Source organism: Sciurus vulgaris (assembly GCF_902686455.1).
Source record: "Sciurus vulgaris genome assembly, chromosome: 7".
Lineage (NCBI taxonomy): Eukaryota > Metazoa > Chordata > Mammalia > Rodentia > Sciuridae > Sciurus > Sciurus vulgaris.
In genome coordinates, this window is record NC_136467.1 from 129,183,107 (window position 1) to 129,205,582 (window position 22,476).

General features: G+C 37.3%; 1 protein-coding gene across 1 annotated transcript in view; it reads right to left on the bottom strand.

Annotated features, from left to right (window-relative positions):
* The window catches only part of LOC306666696 (olfactory receptor 2B11-like), a gene marked incomplete at both ends in the record, with an annotated part of 65,336 nt that extends 43,084 nt beyond the window's left edge, over positions 1 to 22,252 (bottom strand). Inside the window, one exon of the mRNA XM_079148918.1 lies at positions 22,077 to 22,252. Coding sequence (XP_079005044.1) covers positions 22,077 to 22,252 — 176 coding nt within the window. The remainder of the gene's footprint in view (positions 1 to 22,076) is intronic.
* Between the last annotated feature and the right edge of the window lie 224 nt (positions 22,253 to 22,476).

The window sequence follows — 22,476 nt, forward strand, 5'->3', positions numbered from 1 at the left end:
TTTCCTATTTTTCTATGACCTTGAGATGTAACATTATATTGTTTGAGATTCTCTGTTTTTAATATAGTCACTCATAGTTAGATACTTTCCTCTTAGAACTGCCTTCATGCAGTTTCCTAGATACTGTTACAATGTACTTTTGTTCTTGTTGGATTCTAAGAATTTTTAAAATTCTCCCCTTAATTTCCTCTCTGATCCTTTCAAAACTGAAAAGTCTTAAAACTCCCATTGAAAATATTCTCCACAAGTCTACTAATCCAAGTGGAAAATGGAAGTAATGTTCTTGAATAAACTGAGAAATTAGGTATAAAGTTTAATAGTAATTTTACTTTATTGTGCCTGAAGAGGAAAAAAAGAACAAGAAAAAAAGGTGAAAATCAGAGGATAGAGACAGAAGCAGATAATGTGAGAAGAAAAAGACAAAAGAGGAAGTAATATAAACATGAGCAAGGAGAAAAAAATGGAAAGAATAATTCCAATTAATGCTTTAAGATATTAAAAGAAATATACCAAATTGAATCGAGGAAGTCAATATGAAATAATATGGAAAACCTATCAATAAACATGAAAACTGAGATCAGAACTGCTGAGTTATTGAGATGAGGATTTGCACTTTATTAGGTTTCAGGAAGTCAGTAAATACCCACACCTCCTCAGCTTTACCTCTAAATTTCTCCGTGAAGGTAGCCGTCTCACCAGCGCATCTCTGATAAAAATCTAGGAAGTTCCTAGATTTGTGTGTTCTTTGGCATATCTGGGTAGCTAATAGGATTCTGGTGGGTCAAAGAAAACAACATTTGTCTTAGCAGTCACATCTCTCCCCGGTTGGGAATGTGCCTGTGTGCACACCTGTACGTTGGGGGCTGTGCCATGTTGGCAGCGCCAGGATGGCTTCTGATCACATCGGCAGTGAGGAGGTTAAATGACATAAGCACATTCAGGTGATTTTCTCGTCCACGCACACAATGTATGTGCACGTGTTCTCGAGCACTAATTGCCTGCTCCAAGCTTCTCGCCTAATCTTTCCTAAGAGGCGTGGCCCTGCTCTCCGAGTCCTGGAGGTGATATAAGCGTAGGCGGAGCAAGACAGAGATATAGCAGCCATTAGAAGCAGCCAGAGGGAAAAACACAGCAGCGAGTAGGGGCAGCTGAGGAAGGCAGATTGCAGAACGGAGAACTGAGACGCATCACTAGGGAACCTTAGGTAGACACACCCTTAGTTCACAGGATGCAGGGCTTTAAAGCATGGCAGGCCTCTCTCCTTCTAAGCTCTAAGAAAAGCCTGTCTTTCTTTCAAAGTTTCTCTCTTAAGCAAAGTTTCTTTCTCTCTGATAAGCGGGGTCTCTCTCTCTCTCCTCTCAAAGCAAGTAACAAGCAAGAAACAAAGTCTCTCTCTCTCTCCTCTCAAAGCAAGTAAACCTCATTTCCTCTATCCTCTATAAACAAGCAGGAAAGCAGTGCACCAAAGAGAAAGATAGAAGTGCCTCAGTTTCCACTCCACCACCCATAAGACCCGTGCAAGTTGTTGCTGCAGGCGGTGACAAATATCCACGGATTTTGGAACCGCAAAGAGCCAGCGACACCTGTACAAATGCTTCATGTGCCCAGAGCTGTCAAATCAGGTATGAGCTCCTCTGTTTTGATTTCAGGGTGTGTGAAGCAGAAGCCTAAGGCAGGGGTACAGTGGTTCAGCTTAATAAATGCTGGGTGGCAAAGATGATGCTCCTGCTGGGACACGCAGGTTAGGGGGCCTGTATCGAAGCACATTGTGCTGAGATAGCATATGTGGTATTGTGGTCTACAGGAACCCTCTGTGGGATGTGCTGTTCTGCTGAGGCATGGAGGGGCTTTCACTGGTTACTGTGGGGAAGGGGGATCATGCTGGTTTCTTCTTGCTACCAGAGAATGCCATCCATGGGCATGCATCTGAATGCATTTGGTGGCTGCCAGTGATCGTAGGACCCACGTGTGTGGGCTCTCTGCATGGTTCGTAGCCCTGCTGGGCTGCTGGCAGTTCATAGGCCATGGCTATACACACTTGGTGGCAGCAGGTCCCTGTGGACTGCTTCTTTGGGGTAAGAGGGGCTGGGCACAAAACTTCCCATGGCTGCTGCAGATCACAGGATCCTCACCCACCACTGGTGCTTGCTATTAGTAGGCTGGATACTTGGGGGAGGTCAGCAGATGTGAGGCCCATGTATGCAGGCTATCTGTGGTGTGCCCAGGCACTGCTAGGCACTAGGGCACTGATACAAATCAGAATTTTCACCCACTACTGGAACATGCTGTCAGTTAGCTTCTGTCCATACACTTGGTGACAGCAAGCAGCTATGGGGAGCAATGTGCCCCTGGGGCACAGGTAGGTGCCTCTGCCCCAACTCTGGTTCCCAAGGCTTCTGTCAAACACCCACCCATACTCATTGTCAGTTGACTGACCAATATGAGGGCTGGGAAGCAGTTAGTAGCTATGGGCAACTTCTGTCAAGGGTGGGGGATTTGATTGGGCCTCTGCTGGCTGTTACACATGTTCCAGGTTTCTGTCTTACAACCTAGACTCACTTTCAACCAACTGGCAGCACATGTACTCAGTGAGGTCTGCAAGGCCCAAGTCTGTGGGATTTGTGTGTGGCACAGCACCACTAGGGTGCTGGGGCACAGGGATGTTTCTGCTGATTAATGGGGATTGTGCTACAGTGGCCCATAACTAGGGTGCTTGATTCCCAGGTGCTGGTGCCCAGCTCCTCAGAAATGATTTGATCTCAGTTCTGCTCCAACCTGGTCTCTTTGTCATCAGCAAGGGAAGAGGGGTTGGCAAACTTCAGCTAGCAGTGATTCGTCTACACAGGTTCATGAACAGCTCATTTTAAAGGCATTCCCTATGACAATGTTACCAGGTAATATATTTTTCCCAGTTTTGTTTTTCTTAAAATAAAAATTTCAGATTAAAAAAATTAAAGATTTAAAAAAAAAAAAAAAAACATCGTTTATTTAGTGAAATGTGTGTGTGCTCCAATAAGGACCTGTAGTAGTACTTCCCAAGAGAGAAAGCACCTTGTGTCTTCAGCTTAAGCCCTGCTTGGTATCCTTGAAACTCATGATTTATTCATTTGGGGCATTTACCATGGTTTTCTGTCAAGACTTAGTGCATCAGTGCTTTCCTTGAGAATGCTCCAAAGTTAGAAAATGCTTTAGGCTGACTACACCTATTTCTTATTAGTTTTTTATTTGTTTGCCTTTGGTTTGTTTTTAACTTTTGTTATTTTTACATACGCATGACAATAGGCTGTATTTTGATGTATAATAGATACATGGAGTATAACTTCCCTTTGTCCAATATTCATAAGTGAACACAGGAAAATTATGTCTGATTCCTTCTACTGTCTTTTCTATTCCTATCCTCCCACCCTTACCTTCATTCCCCTTTGTGTAATACAATGAATTTCTATTCTTCTCTCCCCCAACTGGCCTGCATTGTGTTAGCGACTGCACACCAGAGAGAACATTCAGCTTTTTGTTTTTTTGGAAATAGCTAATTTCACTTAGCATGATAGTCTTTTATTCCGTCCATTTACCAGCAAATGGTATAATTTCATTCTTCTTTATGGCTGAGTAATATTCCATTGTGTGTATATACCACAATTTCTTTATCCATTAATCTGTTGAAGAGCACCCAGGTTGTTTCAATACCGCAGCTATTATGAGTTGAGCTGCTAAAACACTGATGTGGCTGCCTCACTGTACTATGCTGTTTTTAAGTCCTTTGGGTATATGCCAAAGAGTGGTATAACTGGGTCAAATGATGGTTCCATTCCAAGATTTCTGAGAAATTTCCAGACAGCTTCCAGAATAGTTGCACTAATTTGCAGTCCCACCTATATATATATATATATATATATATATATTTTCCCCCACATCCTCACCAACATTTATTGTTCTTTGTAGTCTTGATAATTGCCATTCTGACTGGAGTGAGATGAAATCTCAGTGTTGTTTTAATTTGCATTTCTCTAATTGCTAGGGATGTTGAACATTTTTTCATACATTTGTTGACCAATCATATTCCTTCTTTTGAGAGGGATTTGTTCAATTACTTTGTCCATTTATTGATTGGGCTATTTTGGGTTTTTGGCATTAAGTTTGAGGTTTTTTTATATATCCAGGAGATTAATGCTCTATGTGAAGTGCAGGTGGCAAAGATTTTCTCCCATTCTGTAGGTTCTCTCTTCACATTCTTCATTTTTCCCTTTGCTATGAAGATTTTTAGTTTGATACCATCTCATTATTTGATACTTGGTTTTACTTCTTGTGCTTTAAGGTTCTTGTTGAGGAATTCAGTTCCTAAATTGACATGGAGAGATAGGCTCACTTTTTCTTCTCTTAGGTTCACAGTCTCTGGTCTAATGTCTAGGTTGTCTTGATTCACTTTGAGTGAAATTTGGGGTAGGATGAGAGGTAAGGGTCTAATTTTATTTTGCTGTATATGGATTTCCAATTTTTCCAGCACCAATTTTTCTAGAGGCTATCTCTTCTCCAATGTGTTTTTGGCACCTTTGTCTAGTATGAGACAACTGTATTTATGTGGGTTTGTCTCTGTGCCTTCTATTCTGTACCATTGGTCTTCATGTTTGTTTTGGTGCCAAGATCATGTTTTTGTTATTGTTAACTATAGATCTGTAGTGTAATTTAAGTTCTGGTATTGTGATGCCTCCTGCTTCACTTTTCTCATTAAGGATTGCTTTGCCTATTCTGTGCCTTTTATTTTTCCAAATAAATTTCATGACTGATTTTCTATTTCTACAAAGGATGTCATGGGGGTTTTAATAGGAATTGCATTAAATCTGTATAGTGCTTTTGGTAGTTTGGCCATACTGACAATATTAATTCTGCCTCTCCAAGAGCATGGGAGATCTTTCCATCTTCTAAGGTCTTAACATCTCATTTTTTAGTGTTTTGTAGTTTTCATTGTAGAGCTCTTTCACCTCTTTTATTAGATTGATTTCCAAATATTTGTTTTCAGGCTGGATGGGATAGTTTTCCTAATTTCTCTTTCAGTTGATTCATCACTGATGTATAGGAACACAATAGATTTGTGGGTATTAATTTTATATTCTGCTACTTAGGTAAATTTTGAGTTTTAGAAGTTTTCTGGTGGAGTGTTTTGCATCTTCTAAGTATGGAATCATTTCGTCAGCATAAAGGGATAGTTTCAATTGTTCTTTTCCTATTTGTATCACTTTAATTTCTTTCTTTTGTCTAATTGCTCTGGCTAGAGTTTCAAGGACTATGTTGAATGAAAATGGTAAAAGAGGTTCTCCCTGTCTTGTTCCAGGTTTTAGAGAGAATGCTTTCAAATTTTCTCCATTGTTAGGATGAGTTTAACATATGTAGCTTTTACAATGTTTTGAGTATGAATGGATTCTGAATATTTCAAATGCTTTTTGTGCATCTATTGAGATAATCATGTGATTCTTGTCTTTGTCTATTGATGTGATGAATTATGTTTATTGATTTCCATCCTTGCATCCCTGGGATGAACCCAACTTGCTCATGCTGCTCTTTTTTTTAATGTGCTTTTTGATGTGATTTGTCAATATTTTGTTAAGAATTTCTGCCTCTATGTTCATTAGTCTGAAGTTTCCTTTTCTTGATGTGTCTTTATCTGGTTCGTATCAGGGAGATACTAGCTTCATAGAATGAGCTTAGAAGGGCTCCCTCCTTTTCTATTTCATGGAATAATTTGAGGAGGATTGGTGTTTGTCTTCTTTGATGATCTGGCAGAATTTAGCTGGATTCTATCTGGTCCTGAGCATTTCTTTGTTGGTAGGCTTTTGATGTGTCTTCAATTTTATTGCTTGAAATTGATATTTAAATTTTCTATGTCCTCCTGATTCAATTTGGGTAGGTTATATGTTTCTGGAAATTTCAAGTCTTCAAGATTTTCTATATATTAGAATACAAATTTTCAAAATAGTTTCTATTATTTGTATTCAGTAGTATGTGTTGTGAGGCTTCCTTTTCATTATGAAATTTTAGTAATTTGAGTTTCCTCTCTTTCCTCTACATTAGCACTGCTAAGGGTTTTTCAAACAACCAATTTTTTGTTTCAATTTTTTAATAGTTTTGTTTCAATTTTCATTGATTTCAGTTTTGATTTTAATTATTTCCTGTCTTCTGTGCTTTTGGTGTTGATTTATTCCTTTCTAGGGCTTTCAGGTGTTAAAAGGTTTCAGGTGTTAAAAGGTCAGCTTTTTAGGTTATTTATTTGGTGACTTTCTATTCTTTTCATGAATGAGCTCAATACAATGAATTTTACTCTGAGAACTACCTTCTTAGTGTCCCAGAGATTTTGAGTTGTATCATTATTCTCATTTACCTCTAAGTTTTTTTTTTATTTCATTCCAGATTTCTTCTGTTATCCATTGGCCATTCAAGAGCATATTATTTAGTCTCCAGGTGTTACAGTAGCTTCTGCTTTTTACTTTATTGTTGATTTCTAATTTAATTCCACTATTATCTCATAGAACACAAGGTATTATCTCTATTTTTTGTACTTGATAAGAGTTGCTTTGTGTCCTAAGCTATGGTCCATTTTACAAAAGGATCCATGTGCTGCTGAGAAGAAAGTGTATTTAGTCATTCATTGATGGATGAAATACTCCATATATGTCTGTAAAGTCTAAATTATTAATTGTATTTTTTAGTTTGAGAGCTTCTTTACTTTGTTTTTGTTGATCTATCCAGTGAGGAGAGAGATGTGTTAAAATCACCTAGTATTATTGTGTTCTGGGCTACTTGATCTTGAAATTGAGAAGAGTTTGTTTCATACATGTTTGAAATATGTGCCATTGTTTGGAGCATAAATATTATTAGTATGATGTTAGACAGGTTCTACTTATAATCTTAATCATTCAAGAATCCTTCAACAAAGTTATTGTCTACATTGGTAATTACCTATGTCTTATTGATTTTTTTTTCTTTTTTTTCTTTTTTTTTTATTAAAAATCATAAACTTACATAGGGCAATGTTGTTTGATTCATTGTTATTTTTTTCCCTTCCCCCCATGCCTCCCACCCCTCTTTTCTCTCTATACAGTCCTTCCTTCCTCCATTCTTACCACCATCCTTATCCCTAACCCTAACGCTAACCCCTCCTACCCCCCATTATATGTCCTTATTCGCTTATCAGCAAGATCATTCGTCCTTTAGTTTTTTTGAGATTGGCTTATCTCACTTAGCATGATATCCTCCAATTTCATCCATTTGCCTGCAAATGCCATAATTTTATCATTCTTCATGGTGGAGTAATATTCCATTGTATATATATGCCACAGTTCCTTTATCCATTCATCAACTGAAGGGCATCTAGGTTGGTTCCACAATCTGGCTATGGTGAATTGAGCAGCTATGAACATTGATGTGGCTGTATCTCTGTAGTATGCTGATTTTAAGTCCTTTGGGTATAGGCCAAGGAGTGAGATAGCTGGGTCAAATGGTGGTTCCATTCCAAGCTTTCTGAGGAATCTCCATACTCCTCTCCAGAGTAGCTGCACTAATTTGCAACCCCACCAGCAATGTATGAGTGTACCTTTTTCCCCACATCCTCGCCAACACCTATTGTTGCTTGTGTTCTTGATAATCGCCATTCTAATTGGGGTGAGATGAAATCTTAGGGTAGTTTTGATTGGCATTTCTCGTATTACTAGAGATGTTGAACATTTTTTCATATATCTGTTGAATGCTTGTACATCTTCTGTGGAGTGTCTGTTCATTTCCTTAGCACATTTGTTGATTGGATTATTTGTATTCTTGGTGTAGAGTTTTTTGAGTTCTTTATAGATTCTGGAAATTAGCACTCTATCTGAAGTAAGAGTGGCAAAGATATTCTCCCACTCTGTAGGCTCTCTGTTCACATTGCTGATAGTTTCCTTTGCTGAGAGAAAGCTTTTTAGTTTGAATCTATCCCAGTTGTTGATTCTTGCTTTGATTTATTGTGCTATGGGAGTCCGGTTAAGGAAGTCCGGTTAAGGATCCTAAGCCAACAAGTTGAAGATTTGGACCTACTTTTTCTTCTATAAGATGCAGGGTCTCTGGTCTGATTCCGAGGTCCTTGATCCATTTTGAGTTGAGTTCTGTGCAGCATGAGAGATAGGGGTTTAATTTCATTCTGTTGCATATGGTTTTCCAGTTTTCCCAGCATCATTTGTTGAAGAGGCTATCTTTTCTCTATTGCATATTTTTGGCACCTTTATCTAGTATGAGAAAATTGTATCTATTTGGGTTTGTGTGCATGTCCTCTATTCTGTACCATTGACCTACCTATCTATTTTGGTACCAATACCATGCCGTTTTTGTTACTATTGCTTTGTAATAGAGTTGAAGATCTGGTATTGCGATACCCCCTGCTTCGCTCTTTCTACTAAGGATTGCATTAGCTATTCTGGGTTTCTTATTCTTCCAGATGAATTTCATAATTGCTTGCTCTATTTCTGTAAGGTACACCATTGGGATTTTAATTGGAATTGCATTGAATCTGTATAGCACTTTTAGAAATATGGGCATTTTGACAATATTAATTCTGCCTATCCAAGAACATGGGAGATCTTTCCATCTTCTAAGGTTTTCTTTAATTTCTTTCCTTAGTGTTCTATAGTTCTCATTGTAGAGGTCTTTCACCTCTTTTGTGAGATTGATTCCCAAGTATTTTCTTTTTATCGAGGCTATTGTGAATGGGGTAGTTTTCCTAACTTCTCTTTCTGAAGATTCATCACTTATGTATAAAAATGCATTGGATTTATGAGCATTGATCTTGTAACCTGCTACTTTACTGAATTCACTTATGAGTTCTAAGAGTTTTCTGGTGGAATTTCCAGGTTCCTCTAAATATATAATCATGTCATCAGTGAACAGGGATAGTTTGAGTTTTTCTTTTCCAATTCATATCCCTTTAATTTCTTTGGTTTGTCTAATTGCTCTGGCTAGAGTCTCAAGAACGATGTTGAATAAAGTGGTGAAAGAGGGCATCCCTGCCTTGTTCCAGTTTTTAGGGGGAATGCTTTCAGTTTTTCACCATTTAGAATGATATTGGCCATGGGCTTAGCGCAGATGGCCTTTACAATGTTAAGGAATGTTCCCACTAGCCCGATTTTTTCTACTGTTTTGAGCATGAAGGGATGCTGTATTTTATCGAATGCTTTTTCTGCATCTATTGAAATAATCATGTGATTCTTGACTTTAAGTCTGTTGATATGGTGAATGACATTTATTGATTTCTGGATGTTGAACCAACCTTGCATCCCTGGGATAAAACACACTTGATCGTGGTGCACTATCTTTTTAATATATTTTTGGATGCGATTTGCTAGAATTTTGTTGAGAATTTTTGCGTCAATGTTCATTAAGGATATTGGTCTGAAATTTTCTTTCCTCGATGTGTCTCTGTCTAGTTTAGGTATCAGGGTGATATTGGCTTCATAGAATGAGTTTGCGAGGGTTCCCTCCTCTTCTATTTTATGGAATACTTTGAGAAGTATTGGAATGAGCTCTTCTTTAAAGGTTTTGTAGAACTCGACTGAGAACCCATCTGGTCCCAGACTTTTCTTTGTTGGTAGGCTTTTGATGACCTCTTCTATTTCATTGCTTAAAATTGATTTATTTAATTTGTGTATGTCCTCCTGGTTCAGTTTAGGTAATTCATATGTCTCTAGAAACTTGTTGATGTCTTCCAGGTTTTCTGTTTTGTTGGCGTGTAGATTTTCAAAATAGCTTCTAATTATGTTTTGTCTTTCACTCGTGTCTGTTGTGATATTTCCTTGTTCATTCCAAATTTTAGTAATTTGAGTTTTCTCCCTCTTTCTCTTTGTTAGTGTGGCTAAGGGTTTATCAATTTTGTTTATTTTTTAAAAGACCCAACTATTTATTTTGTTAATTTTTCCGATTGTTTCTTTTGTTTCAATTTCATTGATTTCGTCTCTGATTTTAACTATTTCCTGTCTTCTACTACTTTTGGTGTTGGTCTGCTCTTCTTTTTCTAGGGCTTTGAGCTGTAGTGTTATGTTGTTTATTTGTTGATTTCTACTTCTTTTGTTGAATGCACCCCATGAAATAAATCTTCCTCTAAGTACTGCTTTCATAGTGTCCCAGAGGTTTTGATATGATGTGTCTTTGTTCTCGTTTAGTTCTAAGAATTTTTTAATTTTCCTCCTGATGTCTTCTGTTATCCATGCATCATATAATAGTGTATTATTTAATCTCCAAGTATTGGAGAAGTTTCTGTTTTTTATTCTGTCATTTATTTCTAATTTCAATCCATTATGATCTGATAGAGTACAAGGTAGTATCTCTATCTTCTTGTATTTGCTAACAGTAGCTTTGTGGCATAAAACATGGTCTATTTTAGAGAAGGATCCATGTGCTGCTGAGAAGAAAGTGTATTCGTTCTTTGTTGGATGGTATATTCTATATAAGTCGGTTAAGTCTAAATTGTTGATTGTGTTATTGAGATCTATGGTTTCTTTATTCAATTTTTGTTTGGAAGATCTATCCAGCGTTGAGAGAAGGGTGTTAAAATCGCCTAGTATTATTGTGTTGTGGTCTATTTGATTTCTGGAATTGAGAGGGATTTATTTGACGTACATGGATGAGCCAATGTTCGGGGCATAGATATTTATGATTGTTATGTCTTGCTGATTTATGCTTCCCTTAAGCAGTATGTAATGTCCTTCTTTATCCCTTCTGACTAGTTTTGGCTTGAAGTCCACATTATCTGAAATGAGGATGGATACTCCAGCTTTTTTGCTGTGTCCGTGTGCATGGTATGTTTTTTCCCATCCTTTCACCTTTAGTCTATGGGTATCTCTTTCTATGAGATGAGTCTTTTGCAGGCAGCATATTGTTGGATTTTTCTTTTTAATCCAATCTGCCAGTCTATGTCTTTTGATTGATGAGTTCAGGTCATTAACATTCAGGGTTATTGTGATATGATTTGTATTCCCAGTCATTTGACTCATTTTTGTTTTTTGACACGATTTGGTTCTCCTTTATTTGGCTATTCCTTTAGGCTCGTTCCTCCCTTTGCTGATTTGCATCATTGTTTTTCATCTCTTCCTCATGGAATATTTTGCTGAGAATGTTCTGTAATGCCGGCTTTCTTTTTGTAAATTCCTTTAGCTTTTGTTTATCATGGAAGGATCTTATTTCATCATCAAATCTGAAAGTAAGTTTTGCTGGGTATAAGATTTTTGGTTGGCATCCGTTTTCTTTCAGGGCTTGGTAAATGTTGTTCCAGGCCCTTCTAGCTTTTAGGGTCTGGATTGAAAAATCTACTGATATTCTTATTGGTTTCCCCCTGAATGTAATTTGGTTCTTTTCTCTCACAGTCTTTAAAATTCTGTCTTTATTTTGTATGTTAGGTATTTTCATAATAATGTGCCTTGGTATAGGTCTGTTGTAATTTTGTATATTTGGAGTCCTATAAGCCTCTTGTACTGGTTTTCCATCTCATTTTTCAGATTTCGGAAATTTTCTGATATTATTTCATTGAATAGATTGTTCATTCCTTTGGTTTTTCTCTAAGCCTTCCTCAATCCCAATAATTCTTAAATTTGGCCTTTTCATGATATCCCATAGTTCTTGTAGATTCTGTTCATGATTTCTTACCATCTTTTCTGTTTGGTCAACTTTGTTTTCAAGATTAAATATTTTGTCTTCAGTATCTGAGATTCTGTCTTCCAGGTGTTCTATCCTATTGGTTATGCTTTCTATGGAGTTTTTAACTTGGTTTATTGTTTCCTTCATTTCAAGAATTTCTGTTTGGTTTCTTTTCAATATCTCTAATTCTTTATTGAAATGATCTCTTGCTTCCTGTATTTGCTCCTTTAATTGTTGATTGGTGCGATGATTTAATGCCTGCATTTGCTCTTTCATCTCCCCATTTGCTTCCCTGATTGTTTTAATTATGTACATTCTGAACTCCCCTTCTGACACATCTTCTGCTGTGCTGTCATTGGGTTTTATTGATATAGTATCTAGGTTTGTTTGGGACATTTTCTTCCCTTGTTTTCTCATATTGGTCAGATGTCAGTGGGACTTTGTGATATTGCAGATTTCCTCTATTGGCTTATAGTGTCCCTGTAGATTTCCAGTGTATCACCTCCCCGCCTTCAGTAGCCTGAAGTCTTGGAGTAACTTGATAATGCAGTACTTCCGAAGAAAGCTGTCCCTAGCCTGCTATTGGTTGCAGGCTTGGAGCTGGCTCTGTGTGGAAAGGCTCTCACTGGGGGGCCTGCTCCGAGAAGCTGGCCGTGTGGGAGGAGCCCACCGCTGGAGTGTCCAGGGCTGCCTGGAGAAGACTCTAGCTGCCCTGCCCTACTCTAATAAGCTGCCCAAATCCAGGCCTGCTGCCCGGGCCGAGCTTCACCGGGTGGGGGAGACTCACCCCATGGTTCTATTTTAGTCCAAGTCTCTCTCATTGTCTCCCCTTCTTGAATCCTGGGTTCTGGAGTGACTGGAGATGCAGTCACCCTCTAGTCCACCATCTTGGATCGCCCCATTTGAAAAGCCTGCAGCCAGACGGGGGCTGGGCCGCCTGGAGAGGTCTCTGGCTGCCCTGCCCTGGTCCCCGAGGCTGCTTGCAGGTCGGAGGTCTCCACTGGCTTGAGGACTTGTGGCTGGCTCTGTGTAGAATGGCTCTCACTGGGTGGTCTGCTCCGAGAAGCTAGCCTAAAAAGGCACTTCCCGCCGGAGGGAGCTGGGCTGCTTGGGGAAGTCCCTGGCTGCCCTGTCCTGGTCTCTGAAGCAACCTGTGGGCGGTCCGGAGCTCGCCATGCCCTGGCTCAGGGACTTGGAGCTGGTTGTGTGCAGAAAGACTCTCACTGGGGGGCCTGCTCTGAGAAGCTGGAGAATCTGGCCCTGTGGGAGGAGCCCACTGCTGGAGTGCTCAGGACTGCCTGGGGGAGACTCTAGCTGCCCTGCCCTACTCTAATAAGCCACCCGAATCTGGGCCTGCCGCCCGGGCCGAGATTCACTGGGTGGGGGAGACTCACCCCGTGGTTCTATTTTAGTCCGAGTCTCTCAGTGCCTCCCCTTCTTGAATCCTCAGTTCTGGAGCGACTGGAGATGCAGTCACCCTCTAGTCCGCCATCTTGGATCGCCCCCTTGATTTTTGATCTTGCTAGATTAAATTAGAACTGGATTTTGAAAGGCTTTCTTATTTTATATTGGAGGTATTTAAAACCTTAATTTAAAAAATAAAAAGATGGTAAATATTGAAATACATTTATGTATATATAAAATTCAGCATCATTAAGTACATTCTCATTTTTCAGTTATCACTACCATCCATCTCCAGTAATGATTTGATATTCCCAAACAGAAATTTGTTCCCCATTAAACACCAAATGCTCATTTCCTCTTACCCCTCCCCCTGGAAGCAACTGTCCTATTATCTGTCTCTAATTTTGACTGCTGTAAGTACTTCACAGCTGGAATCAGAGTATTTGTTCGCTTGAGACTGGTTTACTTCATTTAGTATAATGCCTTCAATCTATTATTATCATTTCAGCATTTCCTTCCTTTTTTCATTCATAAGTATTCCTGTTTCCATTGAGAGAACCAGTATTTTATTCATGTTTTCAATTGATAGATAACATTGTATGTTTCTTTGTGTACAAAATGATATTCTAAAGTATGTGTTCATTGGGAAAAGATTAAATTTATGAAAGAATTTACCAGAAATGAATGCTTTTCTTCTTTTATAAGAAACTATTTGCCAAGATTATACATTCAAAATTATTAATTTAATGATGGTGTATTAATCATCATAAAGCTTCATGGAAATTGGGATATATGTGGAAGTGCCCAACTGCAAAAGTTTATGTGCCTTCCCAGTTCAGTCAATCTATGTTGCTAACAATGAAAGAATGAAGGAGCTGATTGCAAGAGAGTTTACCCATAACAAGTATCTGGAATTCACATTCTGGAATCCTATTACAGATTAACTGGTTTTAATCCAGTCAAGATGAAATGAAACCTCGAAATAGAAGAAACAGTAAATGTGTTTTTTTATGTTTTCTCTATAGATTAAAAAGAATCAAATATAAATATCAAATTAGTACAGAATTCAAAAATTCTAAAATTATCCCCCAAAACAGTTTAACTTTTAATTTATATAATTGAGAATCAAAGACTTTTTATATTGGTATGTGTTAATTATACAGAATGATGGGTTTCATTCTTACAAAGTTGCACATATATAAAAATATAAATTGATCCATTTTTAGTCGCCAACACCTTCTCTGTTTTTCTCCTTCCCTGTGGTCCTTTTCTTCTACCATATTCTTCTAGTTTCATGAGGTCTCTGAATCCCCTCCCTGCCCATTTCTCCTCCCTAGCTTCCACATATGAGAGAAAACGTATGACCCTCAACTTTCTTGATTTTGGCTTATTTCACTTAATATGATGCTATTCAGTTCTTCTATTTTTCTGCAAATGATATAATTTCATTCTTCATGTTTGAATAAAACTCCATTGTGTTTATAGCACATTTTCTTACTACACTCATCTGTTTGGTACCAGGATGATTCCTTAATTTTCCTACCATAAATTGTGATGTGGTAAACAAGGAGTATGTATTTCTAAAATTGCTGACTTTCATTCTATTGGATGAATGCTGAGGAACGGTTCATCTGGATCATGTGGTAGCTCTATTTTTAGCATTTTGAGGGGACTCATACTGATTTTTTCGTAGTGACTGAACTAATTTATATTCCCACTATTAAAATATAAGAGTTCCTTTATCCCCATATCTTCAACACCAACATTTTTTACTTGTTAAATTCTTGATGCATGTTGTTCTAACTGGAATGAGATGAAATGTTATTTCAAATTATTTTTATTTTTATTTCCGTGATGGTTAAAGATGAATTTTTTTCATGCAATTATTGGTCATTAGTACATGTTCTTTTTAGAAGTGCCTATTCAGTTCATTTGCACACATATTGATTAGGATATTTGTTTTTTAATGTTGAGGTTTTTAAATTCTTTATACATCCCTGATATAAATCCTCTGTCAGAAGATTATCTGGCAAAGACTTTCTCCCATTCTGTAGGCCTTTTACATACCCTTCTTTCCTAATAATTTAATTGATTCTTTTATTTCCTGAGCTATAGGAGTCTGATGTTATTTCATTGAAAGATTGTGCATTCCTTTCCTTTGTATCTCCAAAACTTCATCTATCCTAATTAACTTTGGTCTTTTCTCGTATCTCGTATTTCTTGGAAGTCGTGCTCATGGTCTCTTTTCTCCATGGTCAGCTTTAAGATTATATATGTTGTCTTCCTTGCCTGAGACTCTCTTCCAAGTGGTCTAGTCTGTTTGTGATGCTTTCCATTGAGTTTTTAATTTGGTTCATTGTTTTCTTCACTTAGAGATTCTGAAGGAAAAAAAAATCAAGCAGAAACCCTTTATCTCTTCTATTGAAACACTCTTTCATTTCCTGTTTTTTCTCTCTGGTTTCACTCCTTATACCATCCTTTACCTCACAATCCAGTGTGCATTCTAAACTCCTTCTCTGATGTTTCTTTCACTGTGGTGTTGTTGGATTGTTATTAAAGTATCTTGGTTTGTTCGGAATGATTTGTTCCCTTGCTTTTTCATGTTTGCACGTCTACCCATCTAACAGTACATATCTGAGATGGGAGAGATTGTACCCTGAGGACTTGTAGTGTCCCTGAAGTGTTTCTAGTACTTCACTGTTTAGAGGGAGAAAAATAATCACAACTAACAATATACAGCATTAAACCAAATAGTTTCTGCCATGATGTTTACATGATGTTAATTGTCACAATAAACAGAAATGATATAATTGGTTATAGTCTACAATAAAAACAGTAAGTTTGTAAAAGGTTTTACCATTTTGAATGGTGGACAGGGAGACACAGGAGTGATGTAGGATGTGATGATTATGTGGGAGGAGGAGGAGAAGATAGAAGTAAAAAATTAAATGAAGAGTGAAAGAAAAATAGAGATTGTCTGAAGAGAATCAAGGGAAACAGATAAGTGAAAGAAATTTTATAAAGTAACAATTTAATTAAAAATAAAAGAATACAAACAAAATATACTAATCAAACATCCTAGTCCTCAAAAATATGATCCTTGAGAAACAACTAGCTTCAAACATGCTATGAATTAGAATAAAAACAAACGTGAATATATATAAATGTTCATGAACATATAAGGACAATTAAAAAGAAGAAAAAAAATCTCAATGTAAACTTAAAGAATTTTTTCCTTTGGTGTTCAAAAAAATTGTTTCCCTGATCAGTAGTATTTGGAGGGTCATCAGAAGTGTCACACTTTCTCCATCCTTAGGGTGGGGTTGCTAGGGTAAGAGAGGTAATCCCATAGGTGGAACTCCTGGAGGTGAGGTTTAGGCTTAGGAAGACTCCAGAATCTTTGCTAAATTCCAGTTGGTCTGGAGAGTTTAAATGAGTGCACCTCCAGGACTCAGCAATTGCCAGTCCATTCTGGCAAGACTGCTCCCCATGGATCTCTCCTGTGTTCCACTCATGTAGTGGAGGAGCCAATTCTTAGACCACTAAGTTACCTATGGACCCCACATTTCCTGGTCTTGGGGTCAGTCTCCAAACTTAATCTCTCCCATCCCCACACTTTCAAATTCTCTTCCAGGGGCATCTCTTCAAGCCTGTTCTGCATGCAGCCAGATTGGAGGAGGAGGATAAGACCCAGGTGGGTTTCCACAACCAGTAAATCTCTCTTCACACTTGATTTTTTCCTGGTCACTTAAGCACACTCTATGTCATGCAGTGGAGGTTTTCCAGGCCTGTATTTTGGACCAAACTCAGGTTTTCCAGGAATTGGCTCCCCCAGCTACCGGCTCCCATGTCATTACGGCAAAATTGTTACTTCCTCTGTCCTCTTCATGCAGCCAGGAGCAATATGGCTTCTTTCCCACACAAGGTGTGCAGCACTCCTTTCAGTTTAGTCAATTTTTTTTTTTTGACGGTACTGGGGATTGAACCCAGAGCTTTGTGCTTGCAAGGCAAGCACTCTACCAACCGAGCTATATCCCCAGTCCTCAGTTTAGTCAGTTTTTTGTTCATTAGACAAAGGGTGCTCAATGGAAAGGAAGAAATGGAAAATAGACCATAGAATGAATCAGACATAAGTTTCTAATATTCTTACATGAATACATGACCAGTATTCATGTACAACCTCGAGAATGGAAACTTACACTCCATGTATGTATAATATGTAAAAATATACTGTCATGTGTATCAAAAGAACAAATTTTTTTAAAGTGTTTAACACATTCAAAAACTCATGGCAGCTTCTTCATAATTGTTCTTATTCATCTCCTAAATTATCCTTTATCCAGTGTTATCCTATTTACTCCTACTAAACCTTTTAATTTTGGCTGCCCAATGCTAGAAAATATCTAATTCTTCATTCTTCAGGAATATATAATTAGTCTTGCTCCTCTGTTCCAGAAGCATATTCTTGAAGTTGGATTTTAGCACTTATTACCTTCTATACTATTGTTCACTTTGAGGAAGGATTTAAAAGTGAAAAACAAGAGGAGACTTTGAACACAAAAGTAAACACAGAAGATAAAATACAGGAAAAGTTAGAGCATGAAAATATGATTGTACATAATGTGATTGATGTGGGAGGTGTTGGTGGTTTTGGGGAAAGAGTACAATGTAATGCTTGAAAAACAAGAGTAATAAGAAATATAGTTTGTGATCATTTTGTGCAATGTATTTAATTTCTCTGTTAATGTTCTACATAGTTACTTAGATCAGCTCCCAATTCTCTATGTAAAATAATTAAGACAGTATATATCAAGACATTAAGACACAAATCAATACTTTAAAATACATACACACATGTATGAATATATCAAAATGCATTCTTATTTTGTATGTAACCATACTGCACCAATTTAAATATAAATAAGATCAATAGAGTAGAGGAAGGGCATTAGAGGAAGTAAGTAGGGTTGGGAAGGGAATAGTACTGGGGATTGAAATTTAGAAAATGAATTTTTTATGAAAATGAATCTTTTGAATGTAGCAAAATGAATCCCACTATTATGACTACAAAGCAGTACAAAAAATGGATCCACACAAAATGGTTTAAAATTTTTTAGTATGATTTAGTATTTAATGATAATTACACTCAGACTTTATTTTGTACAAATTGTTAGATGACTACATGAATTCTTACTACACATTGAAGTCTCATTTTATATTAGCATGTATTATATACTCACCTTTTATAATTATTAGCATATAGTTGCATAAATGATATGCACTTTAATATTTCCATTCATGCATATATAATTTGTTGATCATTTCCATTCTCCCTACTTTTACTCTTTCCCTTTCTCCTTATTTCCTTCAAAATCTTGGCCACCTCCCTAGGCCCTTGTACTGCCTGTCTTACTAAAAGGTCATTTTTTTTTTTCCACATATGAGAGAAAACATAAAATACTTGTCTGTGTCTGGATTACTTTAACATCGTGTCTTCTACTTTTGACATTTTCCTAAAATGGACATCACTTCAGTCTTTATGTCTGAGTAACATTCTTTTGTGTATATATACTGTATTTTCTTTATCCAGTCATCTAAAGATGGACACCTAGGCTAATTCCATATCTCATCTATTGTGAATAGTTTCACAATAAGTGTGGGATATACAGGTATCCCATTTGCTGATTGCATTTCCTACAGATTTATATATCCAAGATGGGGTAGCTAGATCATATGTCCAATTTTTTAAGGACCCTTCATACTGTTTTCCACAGTGACTGTACTAATTTGCATTTCCACCAGTAATAAGGGTTCCTTTCCCCCACATTCTCACCAGCATCTACTTTTTTTTCTTTTGATAGCCATTCTAACAGGGATGAGATGAAATTTCAATGTAGTAATGTAGTGTTCCTTCATACTTCCCTGATGGTAAAGTATACCCTTTGGTAACAATGAAACAAAATTGTTATTTCTCAGAATACTGGGGCAGTAGTTACCTGTCACTGTGTCCTGCACAAGGAGGGATCAGATAACTGCACAGGAGGTATGAACCAGCTGAGAAATTAAAAGTTTGAAATAACTAATAAGAAATAAAATACAGGAAAACAGTTTCCCAGCAGAGGCCTGATGGGTCCAATCTCTAACAAAGAGTGAGGCTCCATGAGCTTTATTTATAGGAGAGCACATCGAAGGGATTTATTGTGAGGAAGGGTTCTTCAAGGTAAAATGAGAGGCTGTGGGGAAGTTGGCCTGATTGGACACTTATCGCTTGCACAGTAATTCTTCCTCTTCCAGGCAGCTGGTGCCTCAATTCTACTTGGGCACACTGGCATCTCTTTCCATTTCTGGCGAGTTGCGTTTGAACCTAGGGCTGTCTAAACCAATAAATTCCATGGTATCACAGAATTCTCAGATGCTGTCAAGGCGACAAAGCAGTATCAGACCGGCGAGATGAAACCAAGAGTTCTCTGAGGGGCACGCCTCCACTTAGAGATCATTCAGACAAGCCCACAATTAATTCGTGGCTCCCAACAGTTACTTTTGTTTCTTGGTAGTATTTTTCTTCAAACAAAATCTGATATATATTTCCCTGCTGCACTGTATCTAATCCTTCCCTACCCAACCCTCATTTTTCAATGGCTTCTAAAGGCATCCAAGACATTGGAATTCAGAGAATCACAATTTGAAAGACATTGGATTTCTATTAGTCCTAAAGGTATTTATTGAACCAGAATTACAATATATTTATTTAGCCATCCCCCTAAGAATATGATGCATTCTTGCTTTCAAGTTATTATGCTGTGCAGCTCTGAGTATATCTTCAGTGATGACAAAATCATTGTTAAAATATTAAATACTTTAAGAATTTTCTAAATAAATGTATGAATTCTTTTTTTATAATTAAGTTTTGTTTCTAAGAAATATCTGCCCATTTATTGACTGGGTAATGTTTGGGGGGTGTTAAGTTCTTGGAGTTCTATTTATATCCTGGATATTAAAGCTGTATCTGAGGATCAGGTGACAAAGAGTATCTCCTTTTCTGTTGGCTCACTCTTCATGCTCCATTAAATGATAGCAATTTATTTCTCATGGTTCTTGATTCAGCAAACTGAAGACAAAGGCCTCAGCAAGTTTAATATCTGGTAAGGAAGCAGTGCCAGCTTCCAAGATGGTACCTTATTGTTTCACCCATTGGAAGAGAGTAGAACTGCATCTACACATGAGGGAAAGCACAAGGGCAATAGGGCCTAATTTAGTATCATCCTTTTTTGTAAGGGCCTTGATCCTATTCATGAAGGAAGAGCCCTCATGACTGTCACCCCTTATTAGATCGCTGTCACAATACAATTATGTTGACATTAAGATCAATGCATAAATTTTTGGAAGAGACACATTTCAAAAATAGCAGGATCTGAGTCATAGAACAAAGTTTTTGTACTTTAAACCTTTAATGATAAAGCTTCAAACATCATAAGCATCCAAATTTTCAATCAATAAAATATTCATATTGTGCATCAAATAATCGTTGCTTTCAATTTCAGAAAAACGATTTTTTCTTAAACTTTCTTGCATAATTTAAAAAGATATTCCTGGCTTTTTCAATTTATGCACACAAATGTTTCTAGGTGAAGTTATTATCACTTTGTTTCTTCTCATTCAAAAGACTCATGCTTATTATATTTGAATATTAAGAAATTGATATCCATATTTTTTAACTCTTCATTCTATTCTTTTAATAATTTAATGATAATTTCTATAAGTTAAAATACTCTACACTTAAAATGCATTTTAAAAGATACAAAAGCATTTGCATAAATTGAGATTTACAAACATGGGATTCATGATTCTTTCAAAGCAGAGTGCTTCACATAGAATGCAGTATAGATAGGCTCTCCACTGAGACTTAGACAAAACTTTCAGAGAAGGAGAAATGTTCTCAGGTATTACTGACAGGAAGCCCGTTGAGGAATGTTTACCACATTATTTTTTTAAATGATTACAATATTAACAAGTTCAATTTAATTAACATTGTTAATTTTTAAACTAAACTGTTACTATTTCAATATCCAGGAGTCAAAATTGACCTATTTTAATATTTTTTCCAGAAGTAGAACACCCATACTGGTGTTACATGAATATGTTCTTACCTAACATGGTTAGAAATATGATCTGTATTCCAAGATGAACAGAGATTAGTAAGACAAGAATGAGTCACATAAACCTGCTTAATTGTTAAATAATCTTGTTTGATGTCTATGAACTATGACTTAGAACTAAAAATGCTGCTCACCAGTTTGCCCAATGCCCCCTTCACATCCTTATTCCTCAAAGTGTAGATGAAGGGGTTGAGAGTGGGAGTCACCATTCCATAGAAGAGAGCCATGAACTTAGGCTGGTCTCTTGAGATGGAAGAGGGGGGCTGAAGATACATGCTAATGGCTGGGCCATAAAATAGGAATACCACAATGAGATGAGAGGAACATGTGCCAAAGGCCTTTTTCCTTCCTTCAGAAGACTTGATCTTAAATACAGTATGTCCAATGCTAGCATAGGAAGCAAGAATTAAACACAGAGGAACAGCTAACATAAAAATGCACACCACAGAGAGTATGAGCTCATTAGTTTCCTTTTCACCACAGGCAGTCTTTATCAGAACTGGAATCTCACACAACAAGTGATCCAGTTTATTGACGCCACACAGTGGCAACTGTAACGTAAGAGTAGCTTCTAAGAAAGCATAGGCCATTCCACCCAGCCACACAGTGGTTACTAAGAGTATGCAGATGCATCGATTCATGATGAGGGTGTAGTGAAGAGGTCTGCAAATGGCTACATAGCGATCAAAAGACATAATGGCCAAGAGCAGACATTCTGTGCCTCCCATTATGCTGAAGAAATAAAGTTGAACTACACACCCAATATAACTGATTGTTTTCTTAGAGCTTCCCAAATTAAACAGCATCTGAGGAACGAAGCTTGTTGTGTAACACATGTCTAAAAAGGAGAGGTTGGTGAGGAAGAAATACATAGGGCTGTGGAGACGGGGGTCTAACTTGGACACCAGAATGATGATGATGTTTCCCATCATAGCCATGGGGTATGTTATCAGAAGAATAACAAATAAAGGAAGCTGTAGCCAAGGATGGTTAGCAAAGCCTAGTAGAATAAATTCTTCAGGGTGGCTTTCATTAATTAGTATCATTTTCTTCAACTTTTACACATGTAGGAGGATGGTGACAAAATAGGTAAAATTATAAGGAATGATAAAACAATTATGCATTTACTATTCAATCATATAAGACAAGGTACAATAAGTTGTGGAAGAAATAAAGGGTCAAGCACCAGGTGAATTCCATTTCTCTTCATGCCACTATAAATTAAAGACTTCAACAAGCAGGCCGACCATTCTGTGAGTGAATGTCCTCT